General features: G+C 39.6%; 1 protein-coding gene across 1 annotated transcript in view; it reads left to right on the top strand.

The window, feature by feature from the left end:
- Positions 1 to 24,340, top strand: part of LOC124153627 — a 168,391-nt gene that overhangs the window by 118,543 nt on the left and 25,508 nt on the right. Inside the window, exon 4 of the mRNA XM_046526917.1 lies at positions 15,175 to 15,290. Coding sequence (XP_046382873.1) covers positions 15,175 to 15,290 — 116 coding nt within the window. The remainder of the gene's footprint in view (positions 1 to 15,174; positions 15,291 to 24,340) is intronic.

Genomic DNA, 24,340 nt, shown 5'->3' with positions numbered 1-24,340 from the left:
AGTACATAGGATTGAATGGCTTTGGAGTGGTGAGGGAATAGAAATGTCCTAAAAACTTCCGCTCGGGATCAGCATGGGGTATAATTAATGGATAATTTTCATGTGTATTGAATTGCATTTTATTGAAATGTGTCCGGGTCTAAATAAACCTTATTTTGGCTATTGTCCATTATTGTTGACCAATGCTGACTGTCAGAAATTGTATTTTTCTCAGCCTATTAATGAAATTTGGTGACAGAGAGATACCCAGTAGTAATATAATACTTAATTGTGTCACAACTAACTGTAATTTCATTGCTAGTTACATATAATGAGGATTTTTTCCTTAGAAAAAATGCTTGCTAGATGTTTGTCTTTGATGCAATATTAAACGGTGCGCAGGAGTTTGGCTCGTTATAAGTGGGCACTGCAGTACCCACAAGCTGTTTATCCGTTTTGAAGGCCAGGTAGCGTGTTTTTTCGTTGGGACGGGGCCGTGGTTGTTTCGTGGGATAGAAGTCGAAGAAGAGACTAGGCGGTGTTCGGCATTGATTGTCGGCTGAAATGCCAAAGGTGCACGGGCGCCTTTCAGTCAGGGGCCGATGGGATGCTCTGCGGTCTATCGTGGCACGTAAAGAGCTAAGGTTACGAGGGTGAATGTGACCTCCTTGTTAGTTAAAGTTCTCTCGACATAATGGCGTCGGACGGACGCCTAGGATCGTGGTGAGTCTCGTTCATCCTCGCAAAGGAGAATGCATGTTAGGCATGATTATGAATGCACCACTAAAACCGATTTAATCTAAAAAAATTTCGTCGACGGGCACACACTGTGGAACCTTTCCATGATAGGAAATTAATGTTACTAAAATCTATTCTATCCCTACCTATTTACGGATTTCTTCACACCTAAATCCTCATCACAGGCACAATAATGATCCAAATAACCTATTACCTGGATTATTAGCCTATATTATTATCGAAATTTTTTTCGAGTTTTTGCTTTTTTGCTTCCGGTGATAAGCTATTCCTAATTTTAAATCATATTTCGTTCCGATGATGTCCTGTTACTGTCGCCGGATACAGAGTAAACCCTTTTTGAGGGATTGAAGATTATTTTTTTGGCGAACATGATGCAAAACGAAAATGAAAATTAACGGGATCAAAACAGATTTAGGCTGTGAAAAAGAGACTTAGGCTGCCTATTTCAAACGGTGTAATTAATATGCAGAATGGGAGTACAAAATGTATGATTTCTCAGTCAAAGCTTTTCTATCGTTTTCATATTTTTATGCTAGGCTTAGATTGTTTGAACAATTGAGAATGGATATCTTTAAGAGCGACACAGAGAACATAATATTAGAGCCACACTATATTTCCAGGTCCGATAGAAGCGATAAATTAAGAGAGATGTTTTGCCGAACGGATAGATACGGGAATTCGTTTTTCCCCCAACCATAAAGGACTTTAATAAACGCTAGGCCCAAACTCGTTAGAGCACTTCATTTTTTTTGCTGTAAACGGCTGGTGTCCTAACACCCCCTGCTACACGCCTTTTAGGCGGCTTGTGGGGTATTATGTAGATGTAGATTTTATTAAAATGTACTTTGAAAAAATTTTATTTTAAGGTCTCACCACATCTGAAACAACCTCAGTCCAAAAAAGATTCTTTTGCAATGTGACCCGTATCGATATTAAATATTTCTTGCCCTGATGAATGCTCAATTGACACGAACGATTGTCGTGTACAAGAAATTTACTAGATGAGATTACAGTCCTTTGAGATTTAGATGCATTTCTTAGTTCTATCATAGAGTAAGTATATTCTGCATATATATACTTACTCTATGGTTCTATTCATGAAAACAACAGCTATGTGATGCCTACTAAAACAAATACGAATTTTGGTGCTCATTCTGTGATAAATATCGTACTACGCGCTTGAGAATGTGATAATATGCGCACAGTTCTCTGAATATTCAACGATGATGGGGCAATTCGGTGAATTTGATCGATGAACGCAAATCGTGAATTGAATGTCACTAACAATCCTAGCACGAGCGATTTCTTCATTGGTTAGCTTGAAGATTGATTATAGTAAAATCAAACATTGACTTCCAATCATGACGTACTCCATCTTCCACATATCTATTGTTTAGGAAAACGTCGTTGATTTTTATGGGCGGTTTTAAGGTTATTCCGATGAAACATAAGCTCACATGCCTGGCCGGGTTTGTTAAGGAACATACATTTCCCTATGTAGACCTTCGTATTAGGGCAATAAATATGGTCCATTCCAATATCTATATGTGTCTATATCGTTGAAAAAAATTGTTGGACTGATTTAGCTTCAGATTTGGTGAGCGCTAAAATTTTAATTTAATTTAAGTTATTTCAACAAAAATTTTAAAGCGAGTAAAAAATTGAATTTATTTTGTTAACTTATGATGCAAAAGTTTATAGAGCGATAAAAAAACGCAGAGGATGGTAATTTTATACGTTATTTAAATAGCCTTGCTGCAGGGTAGCGTACACATGTTTTATTTAGAATACTTTGTGAGAGAAACTTTTGAATCGCAAACCTCAATAGTCAGTCGTTTAGAGCAGATCTTTACTATAGCTCCAACCGTTGACGACTCCCTTTTCACTGCAATGAGAGAAAACTCCTTTCCTTTGCTCTGCTCATTATTTTAACAGCCTTGTTTTTTTTTCTAATTTCACTTTCCATAACTTACTGTTAATGAATACGTATTGAAACTCTGTGATCGCCATTTTTATAAAAGGAATTCTTCTGTTGTTTTTGTATCTAATCCTTTTTTTCCTTGAACGCTTGCCGTGATGTAAGCTTGCGCCCCCGACTCATTTCACTCCTTTCTTTCTTCTCTTTCTTCTCAGGAATTTTCACTCATAAGACTTCGCTTGCGATGCGCCAGGCAGTGACGTAAACTGCGTTTAAAAGTACGAGTGGTGCCGCGATTTGTGCATTGTTACTGACTTAGCTGCGGCTTTCTCAGCCCTATAAATTCACCGTATCCGTTTACTCTCTGTCACTGATTCGTAACAATTACGTTTCATGTGATAATGTAAATTACGGTTGACGTATTTATTATGTAATTCACATAAAATTCTGTGAAAATGGCCATGCTCTCATTCGATTTTGTTAGGGACGTGACGTGACCCATAATGCCACCCCATTTATTGTTATCAATGTACTTATATATGTATATGCATCATAAGTGCTAATAAATCGTCAGTGAAAGTATTTCATTATCATGGTGTCCCTTAAATTTCAAAGGGATGAAGCTGGCGGATAGCCATTCGCGAGATAAGTTCTTAGTATTTGTGATTATTTCAACTCAGGCGCTTAATTTGATTTGGTTTCCATCAATATACTGACGTTATGTCGCGATAAAAAGGCTAGCGAATAGGCGAGAAGGATTTAGAGGTGCGTTAAACCAATCTTAGGATCGTTGTCTAATGATGATTTGATAATGACTGGCGTTATAAAACAGTAGGCTTCTCAGCGTATGGCGCGGCATTCTTAAGTTTCATGATCTTATTGAGCATGTATACTGAATCTATTCATGTAATCCTGCCGTTCTTACTATGATAAATACGGTAATAGATTCCTAATGTCCTCCCTTCTTCAATTTTTTCCGCTGCCATCATTTGTTCCGATTTGTTCAGCAAACCCCTGCAGGTCCGACAGCACCGCCTATCACCTGAGACTTGGGGTAGCATTCACTTCTGGATAAACCACCGGAAGGCGTGAACCCCTGTCGTTGTTGCTGACGTCACCGTGTTCAATCTTACCTTGGCCATTCTTCCGTAGAACTTGAAAGATCAGAAATATATCTTTTTCTGAGCAGTCATTTATTGTAAAAGAAAGATAAAAATAAAATTTGAAGAACTAATAATATTTTTTGCTGTAAAAGCTAGTAATGATTATTTCCTTGTCCTCACATCATATCTTTGGTTGTACCATCGATATTTTAGCATCTCATGCTTTACTGATCGCTGTTTTGATAGCTGCATTAGGTCTACCTTACACAACGTGAACGTAGAGATGGTCCATACTCAAGTCTCATGCAAAGTGAAAATTGTACTTATTCCTGAGGACATTCGATTATCATAATAATCATCGAACAGTTGCAATTGTGTTCATTTTCATTTCATCGCATGAATTCATTTCCCATCTTGTACGCAGGAAGTGACTGAAAATGGGTTCTGATTTTTATTAATATTGCGTCACTCCGTCGCTTTTAAAGTACATTTTGTGTCGTAATTTATTTTTACTATATTTTTTGATTCGTCTTTGCCTGTATTTAATCATATTTTAAATACTTTAATAATAATTACAAACCTTTGGGAACAAACCTTGAACTACATTAGTGTACTTTTAGTATATCTCCCGTACTTGTTCGTATTTAGCGAAAATTCCAAAGAGGAAGAATAATGTCCCTCGCCCGAGAAACTGACATAAAACCCGTCGTCGCTAAGGGTCGCAGCGCCATTTATCGGATTCACACAAGGGGAATCTTTATAGTATCTTAATGTTTAAAAATAGTCTCTTTATGAAAAACTTCGTGATCCTCGGCGATGCAAATATTTTTCTCCTGTGTATTTCTAGAGAGTGACCAAAGATGCGGATCTGCCATTTCTAAAAAAAAAATTGGGTTAATAGTTGATAAAAAAAAAGCGCGGTTACTTCTCTTGAGTGAAAACAACATTTTTTTATAATATCTGATTGCGTTTCATTTCTGCGTTCATTTACACGAAATGTTCGACAAGGGCTTGATACTGGAGATCTCGTTATAAAATTGAATGTGGGCCAATATTTTCCGATTTTTTTTCATTTTTGACCTCATGTTAATCGTTTATTAGCTAAAAACGAGGAAAATCTCATAGCTCATAGATTCAATGAGTATTTTCAAGCAAATATTTCTGTTTTCTCTCTCGATTTTTTTTATTTTACCATTTTTTTCGATTTCGGCCCACCGTCCGTCGCCTTCTTTGGCAGCGCGTTCGGACCCAGTCGGGATAGGTGTCGCTGGCGTCACTCCCCATCCCATCTCCGACGTCACCGGAGGCGAGGAGACGTCACGTACCTTCGCGGTGTCCGATGTGAGGGGTTTGCGTGAGCAATTGAGAATCCGACCCCTCGCGGGAGTCTCAAACCGCTCGAAATAATGAAGACCTCTCGCCGTTTCCCTCCTCGCACTCACCAACCCCCCCTGGCGCGAACTGGTACGTCAGATTTTACATATGCCCCGTGTAAAACGGGCTTCAAGATTGCTAGATGCGCCAATATATGGCTTCACTTGGCGAGGGGGGCACGAATATTACAAGAGAGGATACTCAAGTCGGCCTCTAAATGCATTGTCATTTAAATGGGTTTCGAAAGTCGCCACTCACGATGCTGATGGACAAACTGATCCGAGTTTCAAGGGGAAATAAGTTGTAAGTAGGGGTATTAACCGAAATTTATACACACGAGGATGTGATCTATTAACCCTTTCTGACTCAGAGCTGCTTCTGGGAGAAATCAAATTTCACGATTTTTCATTTTGAAAACTTGAAAATTTTGCCCTCAATCTTAATTATCTTGGCAGCTAAACATTTCGTCATTAAAATTTACACCACAAAATAATTCGTAGTTTAGATATTTCCCAAATAGAGCTGAAAATGTATATATTTTTTATGTTGCTTACAAGCAACATTGGGTTATAATGGGTTTAATTCATAACTTTTCAATGCTATTCCTCGTAATTGGAAATATAATAGGTAAGGCAAAATATTGGAAAAAAATATGGATAGCATTTCATTCATCACCGCGCCGCGGACACTTTTGAAAACCGATTAAAATGCGACCGAAGTGGCAACAGAAATCACCCTTCTGTGAGATGGAATCGGGCCTCCTCTATGCAGCACCTCGAGGGGCTTAAGGGTATTCCATTGCTTGGGGTAGAGTGCGAACCGCCCTACTCTCCGACCAATCTACTACGTCTAACGGGGGCGCAAAGTACATGGTCGAAAAAAATTGAAGATCACCGCGCGAAGGGTCACGAGGTGGGAGGGTTGGTTCATGACGTCGAAGGACGGTATCGAGGGAAAGATAGCGTGGGACTTTGCCGCGTGGGCGTCGGGAGGCATGCCTACCTACGTGAGATTATAAGGGCGGGTGGTGAATCGGGCATTCCGGAGGGGAAAGGTAAAATTGGGCCGGTTAAATGTGAAGGTCGGGGGGGAGGAAGAGGTTTTGCTACGCTGTTTTTTTTATACGGGGTAGGAAATAAAATAATATTTTCCGAAAAAAAATTCTTGTTTGACGTCGGGTTAATAAATTTTTTTCGTCGAATGTCGGGAGAAAAAATTTGTTATCGTCAAAATGTCGAGGGAAAAATAAAATGGGTCGCAGAAAAATTGAATGTGGGCCAATTTTCAAAAAGTGGGGAAGAGTGGCAGGGAATCTGAAACAGATTTTTTGGGGAAATCCATTATTCAGGAGATTTTTTTTACTTCGTGCATGCGTCGCCGTAACGTGAAACGGTGGCGTTAAAATAATATCATACGAGTCAAATAGCCAAGCCACAGCAGAACCCGTCATCCAAGTAGCAGTTGGCACATTGAAGTCCGGGCGTAGGTTCAGAAAGTCGTGGAATGAAAGTTTCATTCCTAACGTAGTCCTAGCTAGTCCCCAGTTAGTCTCTCTCTAGCTGCTCTCCTGAGAAAGTTTTTTTTTGTTCGTTACATTTTCTGATATAGCCACCGTCTCTTTTACATGTTGATCTAGCGAATTTTCAAATTATAGTCGAGATTCTCGAGGCAATCCTCCTGTTCCGTGGAGAATCATGTTACGTGATAATGTAGCTATCCCTATCTTTCAGTATTATATCTCTAAATATATTGAATACCTTAATCATTTTGTACATGTGACATAATGTAATTGTATTGGTGGAAACTTATTCACAACTCTATAATGAATTTTGAAATTTAAATAAACATCAGTACATTTTCAATGTGACTGTAAACAGCAAATTTAAGGTTGACTTAACTAAAGAGTCCTTTTACAAGCAAAATACCTTATGGCCCTCCCTCCAAATATGACTTTTCGTAAGGTATTATATTGATTCTACTTATTGAACTGACTGGGAAGTTTGAGCGATGTTTATTTTGGCAAGTAGTTGTCATATCGCCTAATAACCCTTTCATTATTTTCTTGATCCACATCATCAACCTGTGAGGCACAGTTGAAAGGTAATTCAAAGTGCCATCACTCGCATGTAAGGTGTTAAGATTACCGGGTGAATGATACAATAAATAGTAAGAAAGTGTAGAAATTAAAGCTTTCCAGTAAGAATATTGAGTCGCCCGTTGAGTGACAATGTCCGTCCTTCCCAACGATATTTTACTCATGTACTAAGTGAAAAAATAAGCTCTCAATTTATGGATTTAGCCAATAAGACTTTTTCTGCTCGAGAATTACACATATATCAGTTCCACGAAGTGAAAGAAAACTTATTTTAACGTAGCAACTTAAAATATTGAGCTTCCTAAAGAAAGTAACAGGCGAGTAACAGTAAAATTGTGAGGTGAGGATAATTTTTCAGGATTTATATTTCTAAATATAATTCATTGTAAGTTAAATCATGGTGAATTTGTGTTTTAATTGTTTGCCTGGTTCATTGTAGATCGAAAACGTTTTTCAAGGAAATGTTTCGTTCCTGTGCTGTGCCACAAAAATCGCGAGTGGTGTGACGTAAAAAAGAGTAAAAAGTTCGTTTAATTGCCATTAATAATTAGTTCATATATCCTGCATTTGATCACATGATATTACACATTTTTTGTGAGGCGTAGTAATGAAATTTTCGTGAAAATTCCTTGTTTATCTTGTAGAGTATAATGACATAAAAACTTTACTACTTATAAGAACCTAAAAACGCTAAAATTAATTTTACCGCTACAAGTGTAGTTATTTTTATTCACCTTCATCGTCCCGAGCTCATTGAGGCCATTCTCTCGGCCCTATATAGGGGCCACCTACCCAGACGGAACTCAGAACCGCGATATTCCAATAGAAATAGGAAGGGCTTTCTCCCATTGCCGCCGACACCATTTATCACCGTTTTTATTTTCTAGAACCTCTGATATCGGGTTGGTGTGCAGGCTAGAGTGTCGGCTTCCCACACCGTGGCCCCTGCACTGGCAGAGAACTTTCAGAAGCTGCCCGATCCATGCTCGAATGTTTTGTGGAGGACAGGCGCTACACTCCGTCCGTCGGATGGGACGTTTAGCCATGGTGCCCTTTCGTTGAGAACTGGCTAATTCCGACGCCGGGTTTCTCTCCATTTTTCCTTCCATACCCTTCCCTCATGGCGCAAATGGCCTCAGGTGTTGGTCGCCTCCTTCAAATACCATTCGAGGATTCTGGAATGTCGTGTCGAGGCTGAGATTGTTGTGCGACATTTGTTGTCGGATGAAAAAAATCCTTTTTGGTTCAGCGCTTCAAAACGTCCGCGTCAAAGTGCTCGCTGTTTTCCCTTCTCTTCTCCCCCATTTTTTTTTAATGCCCATCGCTATTTCTGACGGCATAGGATCGGCGGCCCGAGGAGGGATGTTTCTCCGCGGAAATGGCGAGTGGTGACGTGGGTGGTCCCGGCCAGGGGTATGGGGGACTTGAGAGCGGTGAGGAGGGTGGTTGGCTGTTTCGAGTCAGGGGGGTGACCGCGTGAAGGGGAAGGATCGCGCCAGAATTCCCGAATGACGTCATGTGAAGTCGGAAAAGGGGTCTTTTCTGGGTTGGTTCGGCGTTGGGAGGAGAGGGAACGGTCGTGGGAGGGAGAGGCAGGCAGCGCCAGGGTAAAGAGTGGGGCGACCCGCTAGCACAATCCCCTTCTAACCCCCCCACCTTATCCCCTTCCACCATCCCGGCCCGAGGGGTTTTTGAGAGGAGAGCGGGGAGGGGTAAAGGGGTCGGGGTTGCCTGGGATTTGATTTTATGACGTCAGCAGGTGATGTGGTGGAATGGGGTGGGTTGTCTTGTGTGTTGCGATTTTCGCCCGGCGGCCCGAGGATTGGGCTTTAGGCCCTGACCACCTTTTAAGGGGGGAAAAGGGTGGAAGAGTATCCCGCCAGAGTTCTAATATAATGGCATTTGACTCCCTTTTCCCTCCTTCTTTTACCTTCGCTGTCTTACGTAACAGTGACGTACGTTCATGCTTTTGGAGAGAGTTGACGTAGTGTCTCCCTTAAAATAGGCTGCACCGTCAGCCGTGAATACCTTTTCTGCACGCGATCCTTGAACTTCACCTGACCCTAGGAGATTTTTTTCCAGTAACGGTGAACCAAAGGATCTAGTCTATTTTTTTTCGATATATCAGTCATCTTTGATGGTATTTAACCCAATAATGTGCTTTATATTTATGAAGTTTCGCATGAATAGGATAAAATTGGAAGCGGTGAAAATTTTGTGCTGAAATTTGAGTGCTCGGATAGTTTTATTTTTACTTTTACGCCGTGCTTAACGACGTATGATAGGTACAACTGTGTCTAAAAAAATTCACCTTGTGATTTTCTTCCAATAAATTCGGACGTCAGCGGTCACGATAGACTCATTTTTTAACAATTCTGCACGCGAGATATCGTGACACACGATACTAAACTATTCCCGTGATTATTGAGTGTCTGATCACGATTTCAAAAGCGGTAGATAATTCTTTTTTCTATAATATTTTCATGATGCTATCACACGATTTATATCGGAGAAAATGGATGCAAGTTGAATCGGTTTTAGAGCTGGCCGAGCCATGTGTCTCCCTATCTGTGTGAGGGAAAGCAATTTGTTTTTGATATTTTTCTTATTTCTACCAGTCCCATTATACGTTAACTTCACGTGCATAAGTCCGTTATGAACGAGTTGGCGAGCTGTTTCCCGCAAAGTAAGAATAGCAGTCAAGAAAGCTTTTTGCTGCACGCAAGCTTGGAACTTCTGAGGGGCCATTCAAGAATCATTTTAATTAGGATTTCCTAGGGATCTGTTTTTGCTTTGCTCTCGGTTCAAAATTATTCAACAGAAGAAATAGTCTCAGCAATGGTCGAAATTGCTGAGACCGGTATTTTTTCTGGGTTTTCAATTCATTAAATTTGACTGTTCCCTATCTTTTTACTCAATATTAAAACTTTTAAAGGATTTATTCCCGAAACATATGGAGCGCTATACCTTAATGGTGAGGTAGTATTTTTTAAAAGAATGAAATAAACCTCGCACACGTGAGAGGTTTATAATAATTATGACTTCAATGGCGTTTGTGATTCCGTCTTCAAAAATGGCATAGGGTTTATTCCCGATTTGATCCTTGTTAGGGGATAAGATAATACTGTTGTATATCGGTGAGTAGAAATAAGATCTTCGGAAAATTATAATAGATATATGTGGGAATGATAACTCAAGGGGTACAAGTGATTTTTTTTAAACAGAGTTAGGTAAAGAAAACATACGAGATCGACTTGAAATTTAGTAGCGCATTCCATTTTCCTCTCGATTTCAGCACATGACAGAGACTCACTTACATCCTTTGGCCACCGAGTCCTTATATATTTCTTCTCTCAATTTCTGTACATAACTCTGTTTAGAAAAACAATCACGTGTAACCCTTGTCCTCTCGACCCCTCATATGTGGTATACAACGGTATTGTCTGTGTTGATTGGGAAAACTTATCTTGATTTCTTATTACAGTTATTTTTTTCTTTAATAACATTTATGTACTGAATCAATTTTATCGATTAATCTAGTTGGTACTCCTCACATTTTCAAGATACCTGATGGATCATGTACTAAAACGTATTTTAAATCCTCATTTATTTGGTTTTTAATCCAGGGTATTAGTATAGATTTTCGCTGTAATCAATAACAGACACCTTTTTACTTCCGCAATGTATTTTTTTAATAGAATTTTTTTAAAATATATTGTTGAAGTAACAAAGTGCCTGTTACTGATAATATGGAGCCCTTCCATCACCTACAAGCTTCAAGTTTCGATAGAAGTTTTTCGCTGATTGAAGGAACTCAGGAAGTAAGCATGGGTTTTAGTCCTAGCTGAAGCTTACGAGATTGGGGAGTTGACGACTTCGGAACTGGAAGTCTTATTTGTTCAGAGCGGATAATGGCGGGTGGAAAAGTAGTACCGGCGCGGTGAGCTGCTATTTACGATTTTCGAAGTCACGTTTGACACCATCATATGATTTTAATAAGTATTCAATGTCCTCAGCTATGCACGGCAAGGAGTTATGGGAGAGAATTTGTACCTTCCTTACTGAGAGCCGGAATGGTTTGTGGTTTAAATGGTTTAAATAATAATGGAATGAGTTTGATCCTTATTCCACGATGAGCCAAATGGGCTAGTTCATCGAATTTCTTTAATTTTCAATTGCGATTGAGTATGAACAAATGAGATGCCTGTATTTTCCGTTTTCTTTCCACATCCGCCCAGTTTTCCAGCTACTCACGACGATAAATCATTGGCCATTGTCATTTCACCTGTAAGTTGATGACGTCACGAGCTCATGCCAAGCGTTTCGCCGCTTCTCCTGCGGCTACTCCTCGGTATTGTGCATGGGCCGCGAGTGGTTTGTTGTCCTTTACACCCGTAAGGGGGATCCCTTTTCCCTCAGCGAAAGGGAACTGAACGAGGAAACAAGACATCTTTATTGACGTCAAAAACTCATGAAAAGTAGGCTGCAACATTCGTGTTTTCTTATTTTACGTTTACTAGAAAATGGCTGAATGGGAAAGTTGTTATTTTCGTCTTAACTCACCTTTCACCTTCATCCTCCGAATTCTTTCAATTAAATGTGATTTGGGATCCGAGTGAACAGCCCCTTTTAAATAAAAAAACAATCCCCCTTGTAAATTATATTGCCACTCTGGAACCTCATCTTCGATAGAACGTGAGCCGTAATGAATTGCTCATCTCCAATTAGAAACATAGTCTTTCCAAAAAAAATCCAAAAAGAAGGCGCAGTTGGAAATTGTTGAGTATTTTTTTAAAGGCAAATAAAGTATTGATGATCCCTCTAGAGAGATAGATGAATTGCGGAGCCTTCTTAAATTCACTTTGCATTGGCCAAATATTTGCAGGTTGACAAACTACGAGCCACTCTGGGCTAACGACTTTAAATTTATGACTCGTTTTCATTAATTTACGACTGTTTATTTTTTATTTGTTTGTTAAATCAAAGGGGGTAGATAGAACATTCGTCAACCAATAAGGATTCTTCTGTGTTTGCATACAACTGCGAAATTGCAGTAAGGTTAAGTTGCTGTTATCCGCTCAAATGCATGGAATTCACTTCAGATATATTCTGGAATTCGAACTCTTATTATTTGGATTCACGTATATTTTATTTCCACTCGGTCATCTTCTTCATAAGCAAACTCACTGAATATGAACATTTTATTTAACAATTTAGCTTTACATTATATGAATGCTCCATTTCTGGAATACATTTTTCAATGGAACTATAGCAATGATTTCAAAGGCCTACCCCTAAATTAGTTACTTTTCATTTTCCTGTCATTGACGTTTCAATGCTTTTTACCGGTCATATTTTTTTCTTGCAGTAAGGGCTCTTAAATACGCTGTTATGGCAGTGTTTTAATGGCATCCAAGTATGGCTTTATAATATATTTCAATTCGGTCGCTACGGTATGGCAGTAATGGTTTCCGGATTATATTCATCCTGCTGTTTCTCTTCATTCTTTTTACTCCAAATCAAATTCCCATTAAATTAAATCCTCTCCTTGATTTTTGGCGTGATTAAGGATGGAGGTGATTTATGCGGCACTAATCGCAATGCATTGTTGGCGAATTCAATGATTATCGACATCAAAAGTGTTGATATTGTGGCAGGTTGAAAATATGTCCCTTTGATTGGGACATTGGAATACGGCCAGGTTACTACCGTTTGAATCGCGGTATAAATTGAGTATATTAAGGGAACAACCTCCTGTTGCGCTTGTCCATTTCCACGCCGCCATTTACTCGATTCATTACCACACAGTTTGGCTTTACACCAACGTGACCCAAGAGGCATGCGAGGAGTTTGTAAACTTTTCAAATTAATATCGCTGTCTCAACTGTTCCGTGTATCATACCGAGTGAATTCCTCTCCTTGATAATGTGACCGCGGAATGTGGAGAATATCAAATTGACCTCCTTCAACTCCTCTGATCTCTTTGACGTCTGAAAGACGTCACCCACTCTTGACACAGACGTTATCCATCAATGCCAACGTCATGGTCATTGCTCCACGTCCTCTTCTTGGATGTACTACCTTTTGCATCTCTTCATTGTCACGTATTTGCATCATGATTAGGGCTGCCCTATTTGCCCAAAAGGGACAAATACCAAAACGGGTTTGAAAAAGTGCACTCAAATTGAAATTTGGAACGGCAGCGTATGGATATTACATTTCCGTGAATACAACAGTTTAAAAAGTTTATCCATGAATGCACGAGAACATCCGGCAAACTTTCTGCGCCGCAGCAATGTAGCCACGAGTCGTTCACCATTTTTTTTTAACTTTCCATAGTGATAGACCAGGAGGGAGAGTTTGAAAAGTAAACAGGCCCTCATCTTTCCGGTTTTTTTATCTTTTATATATTTCTCGATCTATTCGCGGTGCAAAATCGACGAATATAATTGTTTGCAGATAAGTTGATGACGTCAAGCGCTCCTGCCGAGTGGGTTACTGGTTCTCAGCCGCATCGTCCCCGTTGCAACTGTTTTTTTTCGGCGCTTTCACTTTTGTAGGGGCTTAGCAATACTTCTTTAGCCAGTTCGTAGCGATATTGTTAAAAATCTGATAAATTAATTGTTGCCCGTATTATACTCGTATCTTTGGTATTCGAGCGAAGTTCGGTGCTTTTGACGTCATCACGAGCTCGGGAACTGCAGTATATCCCAAAAGCGTATCAGTTGTCGTTACTGGGAAGTTTTGGACGGCCGTATCGGATAGAAATTTTTGAGTAGTAAGCTGATAATTAAAAATTTAGTATGGCTAATCATTTATGTTTTATTTTAATTATGATTCTTGGAGCCAGAATGTGCTAATCAGTCGATATTCAGCCATCTTGTGGTAAGAGTACTGAACTATAAATTTATGTTATGTTAAGGTACGTGTCATTCATTTGCGTAATTAAATAATGATGGTCGTGGAAAATATATCCTGAAACGATTAAAATATCCTAAAATGCCATTCAAACACCAGAGTCTTGGTTAATTGAACATGATATCAATTTTACTTTGTCATTTACATTTTTCCTATGCTTGGTCAGGTGCCGTCATATGAGCCTGTACAAAAATATGGAATACTTTATGTATTTTCCTTGTTTTTTTCTAAAATCTAGCGCGCAAAACTAATTTGTGTAGTATTCACTACTTGAAGTGTGTAGTACGTGGGGAAGATCTCATTTTGAAATTCTCAAGATGGTAACATATACAGTACAATCTCTCTAATCCGGCCTAGCGGTAATCCGATACTTCTAATAATCCGGCGTGCAGGGCTGGCGACCTCCCTTCGGTTAATATAATTTATTCAGTTTTAAATAAATGATTTTCCAATGCATAGTTAGTATTTGTTTTTTTTTACTATGTATGTAGGTGTTCCTTAGTTCATAATTTGCGTGAAGTCTTGGTTGCGTGACCCACTGAGTCGGGAAAAGAAATCTTCCTTGCAAAGTCACTGTGATTTCCAGGGTTTATTCTGCCTTATTCGACCATAATCGTTATTATTAATTTGGTTATCTACCTTGACTCACTCCGTAAGCTGTCGCTATATGCATTTAGTTACAAAATGATTCCTTAAAAAGATTTTGTGCATTGTGCTTGTTTCCAATGTACGTTTCCTATAATCCAGCGTTTTCTATTATCCGGTTATTCCACGGCTGCATATGTCTCAGATTACCGAGACCGCACTGTACTCCGTTTCACGAAAGGATCTCCAATGCTATCTTTACTCTGATGCGCAGGCATCGTATTTCGTAAGTGACGCACCTTTCAAGCGCCAATGACGGTGGCTCGAGAGAAGCAAGCATCCCGCTGGGAAAATAATTGATGTCCCTCCTTCCGTCGCTGGCAAGGGAGCGATCGCCCACCGCCATCTATATTAATAAACCTCTTTTCTGGAATTCCTTGCAGATTACATCGCCCGCTACGGCCGGATGTCGGAAAGTGCTGCCCGCCTCAAATTTTGGCAAATCCTTTCGGCCGTCGAGTATTGCCACAACCGGCGAGTGGTCCACCGGGATCTGAAGGTGAGTACCTTCCATACTTTGGGGAAGCACGGCATAATGAACACCCTTGAGGTGGCCTTCAGCGGCTCTCGGGGAGTATGCAGAATACAGCTTACCCCAAGCGGATCCATTTCATTGTTAGCGCATTTATACACGTTGCGAATGGCGCTAACGTAAGGGCGTCCTATTACGCCAAATATCAAGGAGTTACGATACAGTAACCGTTCGGCCGGCCTCGGTGGCGGCGGGGTCGCGGGTTCGAGTCCCGCCTGGTTAGGTTGCCCCTATCCAGAGCATGGTTTTTCGTGCACGTTTAATCGGTAAATATTTTCTATCATTCTGATGTAAAATGACCAATATGTGCCGTATTAGGTGGTATGGGAATAAATAAATATCTCGAAGCCAGTGGCGGATATAGGAAAAGGTCACAAGGAGAGGTAGGTGGGGAACCCAGGGGTAACCTCCGAGCAGTAGCCTGAACAAAATTACTATTTTATCTAGTGTAAATTTGATACCGCAGGGGATGGCTAGAGCCCCTCTCTATATCTACCTCTGCTCCAAACCTATCCTCGGGAATACACATGAAAAATGTTTTTGGCCCTGAACATGCAATTATTCGTGAAGCGTGATTTGGGAAAGTATAAGGGCGAAAGAGTGAAAGAGCGATGCTAGTTCGCATTCGTTTCGCCTCACTTCGAGTACGCGGCAAGCATATGGAATCCTACGCACTAAGCTGTGATCCGTAAACTAAACCAAATTCAAAGGGAAGATTCGTCAAAAAAACTACTACGAATTAACACAGAAGGTAGCAAATAGTTTATTGAGATTAGGTTGGGAGTAGATGGAGACTCGGAGGTCATGTGCAAGCTCAGATTGTGTGAGCAATTAAGAATATTTTAATTTCAGAGCACCACAGAGAACATTATCATGGAACCTCTCTATATTTCCAGATCCGACCGAAAGTGTTCGAAATATGAGAGATAATAATAAATGTTATGGATTGAAATAAAGCAGTAGGGTGGTGCCCTTTTTTTTAATTGCCTAAATCGAAATATTATCACTCATGGAGTACGTATTTCACGCTTTTAGATTTTTAAATGACGATATCTATTTTTCGCGATTAAATGAAAAGTGGAAATTTTCAAGCGCGCGAAAACGTGCCGGCCAAGTATGAATGATGGGAATAGCCCGTGTGACGTCATTCTGGTTCCAGCTGCCGCCCTTGTGAGGCCACCTTGGTGCGAGGCTATGAGCGCCGCTACAATGCGGAATGCTAGCAGGTATCGCTTGCCTTAAATAAGGATAATTAATACCCTATCAAACGAAGGGAACTTTCTGACCATATCCAATTTTAATTGGTGATCATTAAGAAATGTTTCCCTGAGCTCTGTGCCTCATGCATGCATTGGTAATCTCAGACGATGTAAAACTCCTGACTATTCGTACAGAATCAAGGTCCCTGTGACGTCACGTGGATTACCTATTACGAGGTACGTTCGAAAAGTAAGTTCCATTTTGAAATTATAAAAGAGGAAGTAGAGAAACTCCAATGAAATTTATTGCACACATCTCTCCTACTCTTACACTATTTTTGACGTAGATCCCGTGATTTTCCAGGTATTTTTCATAACGTGGCATAAGTTCTAGTATAACCTCTTCATAGAATGTTGCCACTAGTGTGGTCATCCATGATCTAACATGTTCTTTCAGCTTTTCTTCTTTGTTTGTCGATATTTTTTACCATCCTCCGTACAGCCCCGACCTCGCTCTCAGCAACATTCACTTGTTTCCGCATCTGAAGTCTTTTCTTGGCGGCCAGCGGCACAGCCGCGACGAAGAGCTGAAAGAACATGTTATCTCGTGGATGGCTACACTGGCGGCAGTAATCTACGAAGAGGGTGTAAAAAAACAAAAACTGTGCCACGTTATGACAAATAACTGGAAAATCACGGAATCTACGTCGAAAATAGTTTTTAAGTGGTAGAGATGAGTGCTATGCATTTCTTTGAAATATCTGTAGTTGTTCTTTATTTTATTTCAAAACAGAACTTACTTTCCGAATGTACCTCGTATTTTTTCGAAGGGATAGAAATAGGGTTCGCCCCCCTCCCTCCTACTGTTCGAAAACAGTGAAAGACTTAAATGAATGTTTAGTCTACCTAAAGCAGTCAAAGTATTCGTCGCGCGCCCCTAATATTTTTGTATTCTTTACATATCAAGGGCTATTGTCGTAGCACATTCCGCCGTATGTCTAAAGAGGCGGCTTGCTGTGTAAAATTTCGATGTGCATTTTTCTCACGATGTGACTGGGCTGGGTGGTGCGAATTAATATAATCAGAGATGGGGAGAAACCGAGTACTAGTCACTCGGATTACTGATAACATTTAAGTTTTAGGTAATTTTTTCTGGAAATTTACGGAGTATTTTAAAAGAATAGACATTAATTTCTCTACACCACTGTGCTAACGTGACTGGACCAAAACCTTCGTGAGGAAGCCTAAAGTGAATCACAAAAACTACCGTAATGCATTACCTAGAAATTTTTGGTGAAACGAATGCGTAATTTGTCAATATCCGTTGTATGATTTTATTAGGGGAAGTTCTAAGAAAAAAAAAACATTTAATGAATTTTATTGTACATACCTGTTCGGGAGGTTAGCCTCAAAATATTTTTTTGACAAGTTACCACTTGTAATCGTGACTATTTCTTTATCATAATTTAGGGGGTGAGAAGTCAAGGGGTACAAGTGACTTTTTTGTCAACCGAGTTAGGTAAAGTTCATTGTTAGTTAATTTGTTGTTATAATTCAAAGAAATACACAAAAACTTGGTTGCCAAGGGATACAAGTGAGTCTCTGTTTTGTGCATCATCTCGTAGAAAATCGAATGCACTACTAATTATATAATTGATAACGTTTTTTTCTATAGCTAATCTCTGTACCTAACTCTAAATATAAAAAAAGAAATCACTTGTACCCATTGGCATCTCACCCACTCAATTGTAATTGTTATTAGTAACTGGTCTAGAACTTTAAAATTACTGCAGATACGCCCAGTAGCATTTCTACTAGAAATTTTCTAGGCACTTAACTCGGCCATCTTTGAGGGTACGACGGTCAGCGACCCATGACCAGCGGCTGATGCATTGTGCACACACATACTAGGACCGCGGACGTCACCTTCGGTGGTCCGGAGGCGGGAGAGAGAATGCCGTCCGTCCCGCTAAGCGCGTTAACCGCGAATTGCTTGTCTCGCTGCGAGCTGCCCTGAATCCTTATGCACAGGACGATGCTCTTCTTTGGAGCTAGCGTTTGCACCCAGAAATTCCATGCGAGCCATCATGCGGGGAAGCCTTTGGAAGCGGGAAGTAGTGCTTTGAACTCGAGCGCAAAATTCAAGAGCTCAACGTAATTGGAGTTCGTGCCTCTTATCGCCCGTGCTTTCCAACGAACCTACGGAATTTCTTTCTCTTCGGTGTTATTTACCGTCCTCGCGAGGCAAGTAGCCAGGGGGGGCGCCTCTTTATAAATTATTTTGAGTCCCAAAATATAAGTGCGTTGTGCGTCCTTTTCCCAAACCGACTTTTCTAAAACTAGTGATGAGTCGATTCCACTCTTTTTTCCAATTCCGATTTTTTCAAATCGATTCTCGATTCCATCGATACGCACACAGAGTTCGCACTAAATTCGCCGTTGCATTTTGAAAAATTTCAACCCGCTTTGTACGAAAAATGCCGTATTTTCTAAAATTAAAATTTCTTCAAAATTTTCTTATTTTGCTTTTGTTGAGAAATTAATCCGTTCGCATGCAAGCATCTCTTTCACACATCACATGCATAATATGTAGCTAGAATTTGCACAGGATATCTTTGACCGCTCTCCACTATCTAAGACACGCCTACTGATTCCCCTTCCATACTCCCCCAAGTAAGGTGACATCGGGGGAACTATGCGGATGAAGCCCTTCTCCGCCTCTCCTAAACCTCACCGGTCGCTCCCTTGGCGAGTTCTGACGACAGAGCCCCGAGCGATGACGCAATAATGCGAGGCCTTGTGTGGTGGGTGGCGCCCGCCGCCCTTCAAGTAGGATTGTAGGGCGGGACAGGGGTGTGAGGGTAGGGAGAGGTGAGGAAGAACCCTTATACTTGGCCTACAAACTGCATAATCCGTAAGGCGCAAGCCGTATGAAATAGCCCATCTCCAGCAGGAGACGTAATCCATTTGTATTATGTGTCCATTGACCCATCTATAAGCGCTGTGGTATTCAGGGTCTCTCAGAATATCCTTGACGTCCTCCGTAAATATTTCCCTTTGAAATTCATTTTTAAAATGGTAAATCTGGTATTTTCATTGACGTTGACGTATTTCAATATTAATGACTGTGGTGCACATCCTAATTCTTGCAGTTCATACGTATAATTAAAACTAAATTTCCGGCCATTTGCGCCCTATACCTCGAACAAAAAATACCTAAAATCAATCTTCATTTCTGGTTATAATTTCTGGAACTTATTGCCATTGTTTATTAAGAAATCTTCCTCGCTTTCTATTTTTAAGGAAAAACTTTTTAATTATAATTTCTAGCAGTAATGTGCTAATAATGGAAATTTTATCCTGAAATAGAAGTATACGCTTCCAAAATATTATCTGAGAAATCATTGCTTGGTTGTTATCTTTGTGTGATTGAAACTATATTTTTAATTTTTATATATTATATTTTCTATTATATGTAGAGTTAATTTTCCATGACTGTTGATTTTTTTTTTTGTCCTAGGTCATAGTGAGATGTTAGCCAGATACATTTGAATAATTATTTCTTAATTTTTCGATCAAAACAGAACTTGATATGTAGCATTTTCTTTTTTTCTTATGGGGAAGTCCAGATCATAATAAACTTATTCCATTCCATCCTAAATTTTCATATCGAACTTCGACGTGTACCTCGCTTAACTTTGCTGAGCGCAGTCTAACTCGCTGATAAAGGCTTTGGTGTGGAGATTAAATTGATTGTGACTGCTTTGCAGAGCGAGAAACGCCGGGGGGTCAAGTGGGGGGTTCTGTGCGACGTGACCCAACAATGGGTATTGCTGTGGGCGTTTTTGATAAAACATAGTTTTGCGCCGTTTGACGTGAGCATTTTTCTTTTAAATAATTATCCGTGGAAATTAGTGATGCCATCCCAACAAGTTACAGGATGTTTGGACGGAAAGGGAGGTATTGAGAGATTTGGGTAGGAATTAAGAGTTCTACAATGATCGGTAATGGGATGTAGTACGAATGCCTTTGATGCAAGCCGATACGAATAAAATTTCTCCTTTAGTAGACGTAAACCATGTGAGTAAAATTCAAAACCAACGATCTTACGGTAGCAGATGGAGTTCGATATCATGTCTCGCAAGCGATACTTGATTATTTATTTAGTTTTTTATTTTCGCATGATGAAAAAATTTTCTTTTCCTCCCCATATCACTTTCTTTGTCATTGGAGGTTTTCCAAATCAGTGCTTTGCATTATACTGTTTCTTGTTTTTAACCAGATCGAGCTACATCATGCACAAGCAATGTCAATGTAAATTACTCGTAAATTCTAATTTTTTATGCATTCTAATTTATGTAGACTTACCATTGATTTGAGTACATAAAAGTGAACTAAGAAGCGGAACCCGAGGGCTCTGAGTGCGGCAGGGAGCCATGTTTTGTTTTCCGTTCCCTCAGAGTGTCCCCTCAGGCCTTACGCGACGGTATGGACGGTTTTTTTTTCGTTGACGTCATCGGAGAGTAAAGGCTGAGACCGATCGCGCGGGAAAAATATTGAATTTGGGGACAGGTGGGTGGGTAGGCAGGGTTGGGAGGAGGATGTTGTAGGTAATGGAAGTTGAGTGGGGTAGGGTGGTTTTTTTCGTTTTGTTTTGCGAGAACTATGAGGAGGTGTAAAGGGGTTAGAGGCGATAAGGGACAGTTTGAAATAACAGATGAAATTCATCGAACTTTTGGGTTCATTTGGAGCATTGAATATTTCGGTAACTTTTACGAAACAAGTTTCATAAACGCAGCTCGATAATAACTATCAATATGGCACGCATCAGTCGAAAAAACTACTAAGATCAAACGGATAAAAATCCGACGTAGCTTGCGCGTGTGAAAGATTTTCCATCCTGAAAAACATTGAACTGTTTGAAAATTATTAAGTTGGGAATTAAATTTAAGTTTCCGTAAAAGAAATACAAAAGTCGGAGAAAAAATATGCCCGCCGAGGCACGGAAATATATCGAGTATTTATTAGTTATTTACAAATATTTTTTTCGTGTGAGGTCCTACCTACTAGTAGTTTTTAGTAGCACGCCCCATTTGGGCTGTGCAGTAACCCCAATTTTAAAATCTTGAACATTACAGAAGAGAATTCTATTCTAAATGTGATGTCACCACTGCGCATTTGAGGTAGAACCTCTACTACAAGGACCTTCGAAAACATGCCCTGATATTTTCATACATTAAAGAGAAATTATGCCTTATTCGATCTGTGAAAAAATAATTGGGGGTCATCGGCCATTTAGCGCTAATAACTGGATTTGAAAATCGTGATATTCAGCCTAAAATTACATTGCTCTTATGGAGAAACGCAGTCGTCCCTCATTTCAACATTTTATTTTTCAAGATTTTCCCCGATAAGGCTACCTCAAAAACAACTATATGACAATCAAATAATCAACGAATATAATGTATTTTTTCAGGTTACCTTATCGACCATTTAAATGCAGATATTTATGATTGAAAAACGATGATGAGCCTCACTTCCGTTTTATAGCCGCCATATTGAAACAAACTCGGCAACTATGCTCGAGGAGTAAACAAAAACATTGCCTCAAGTTAAGATTGCAGACGATTTGCTACACACCGAAATATGTAATTTATCAGTGCTGGTTGTTAAAGGAATCCCTATAAGCGCCCAAATTTTATTAAACATGCGAATAATCATGACCGGAATATAGTACATCTGTTGAAATTGTGGGTGTATCGCCTTAAAAGCGAAAATAATAGTATTCATTGCGACTTGCGACAGTTAATCTGTTCTCGAGAATACTACTTCAAATTGGCGCCACTCCATAAGCTGAGGGTGGAGCGATTAGAATTTCGCCAGGAAATAAACAATAATTGCTTATGGCTTACGCGGCAGAATTGAGATATTACACATTGCCGCAATGCGCGGCTTTGGCCAAGAATTTAGGCTGTCTCCCCGGTTATGGCTTCATTGAAGTCCTATCTTCCCGGCGCGGCGTCGCCATCTTTGATGGACCACATGGACCTAACCTTTAGTACCATGAGCCTTGGTACAATTGTCATGAGATATCAGAAACCTGGATAGCGTTGTGGACTGCACTGTGGCCCGGATAGCATAAGGCCGCCAATATTAATTCTATATCGCGATAATTACTTGTTTTCCCGAATGCGTTTTTGCACCTCTATATTTTTAAAGCTAATTAAACGTAAGTAATCGGTTAAAAATTAGTAAGAAAGGGTGTTTTTTCATTCGCTACTCAAATGAAAAGCATGTTCGAGGATATATAAGCAAAGGACGGCGGGAGTTTATAATCATTTAAAATATTTCTTTGAAAAAATATTTTTATTGTGTTTAGTGAAATAATATATTGCGCGAGTTTAATTTAGCTTTATTTTAACAGCATTAAATCATATATATTTTTCTATTTTTTAATATATTAATATGTCGTATAATGCATAAAAATAAAGATGGAGTCGGGAAATTTTAAATGGAGTCATCAAAATGAAGAATAGGTACCCTGGAAATTACAGTATTTGAGTGATCACCTTGGATACATTTGATTGTTTCATTTGATAATGGTACGTTTAAGCTTAAGAGTTAGGGATGTTGAGTGAAAGTAGGGTTAGGGATAATTAAGATATGGGTAATTAATGGTAAGGAAATATCAGTCAGGCTGAGGAAGGCGAGTGGGTGGATAAGTGGATCGATCAATGAGGGGTAAGAGGAATAGGTCACCGTTTGTGAATGGAAAGTATTTGTCAAAGGTCAAATCAGTTCTGAGTGTTGTTAGTTTACCGTACGGCGAAGGTGGACGACAAAAAAAAGCGGGAAAAAACATGAATCGACTAAAGTTCCCGCGAAAAGTAAGTGAAAAGTATCTTAACCTTGTACAAAGAAAGAAAGCGTGCTGTATTTTGTAATTTTTTCGACATGTGGGTTTTGGCAGTTGTTTCGTGGTACTCGTCGGATGCCCCTGAATACACGCAACCCAATTTTCATCCTTCCTTGCTGCATGGAAATGATGTCGTGAAATCACGATTGTGCATTTCATTCGATATATTATGTAAAGAATTAGTTTGTTATCATGTTATTGTTACCAGGTCATGCAATTTGCTTCCTTTCTATCCGATAAACATTTGGAATAGTGTATAACATCAACAAACTATTCCACCGTCAGACTGGCACAAAAGCAGGGGTGAGAAATACGATTTTGAGAGAATTTTCTTCCAATACCTCTATATCTGGTGAATTTCGGTAGAGCTGTTATCGGACAAATGATTAAATGTTAGGACTTGCTTTCATGGCTTATTCTTCTGTTATTTTAGATGTCCATTGGGCATTGGACATCCCAGTGTAATTGGACAATGTCCAATTACTTACGTTGACAATGTACAATTACGCTGGGACACACAATACCAATGTGCCCATCTTTTCCTTTTGTCCTGCAGGTCCTGTTATAGTTCATTGGACGCCTCCTACTTCTCCTTTATGCGTTTCCCAAACATTTCAGCTTCCCTAGTTAAAGTTTGTGACCATCTAAGCGTAGAGAAGAAAACAGTTGTTGTAAACCAGCATGTATTCGAACACCTCCAAGCAAAAATCCTCAAGTGGTGAGGTAACGTACAACAGGAAAAAATTATTTCCTCTCAGATACTGGATCAAAATTGGTACCTCTTGCTAGAAATAAGGGTTTTGGTACTTTTTATTTCGCATACGACTCGTTTCGTTTAAATATTACTTTGAAAGTTTCAAATCCATATTTTTTTGTATTATCAGCGCAAGATATTTAAATAG

This window comes from Ischnura elegans, chromosome 2 (genome assembly GCF_921293095.1).
Source record: "Ischnura elegans chromosome 2, ioIscEleg1.1, whole genome shotgun sequence".
Lineage (NCBI taxonomy): Eukaryota > Metazoa > Arthropoda > Insecta > Odonata > Coenagrionidae > Ischnura > Ischnura elegans.
Note: the sequence above shows the minus strand (reverse complement) of the source record. Positions and strands in the feature narration are given on the sequence as shown.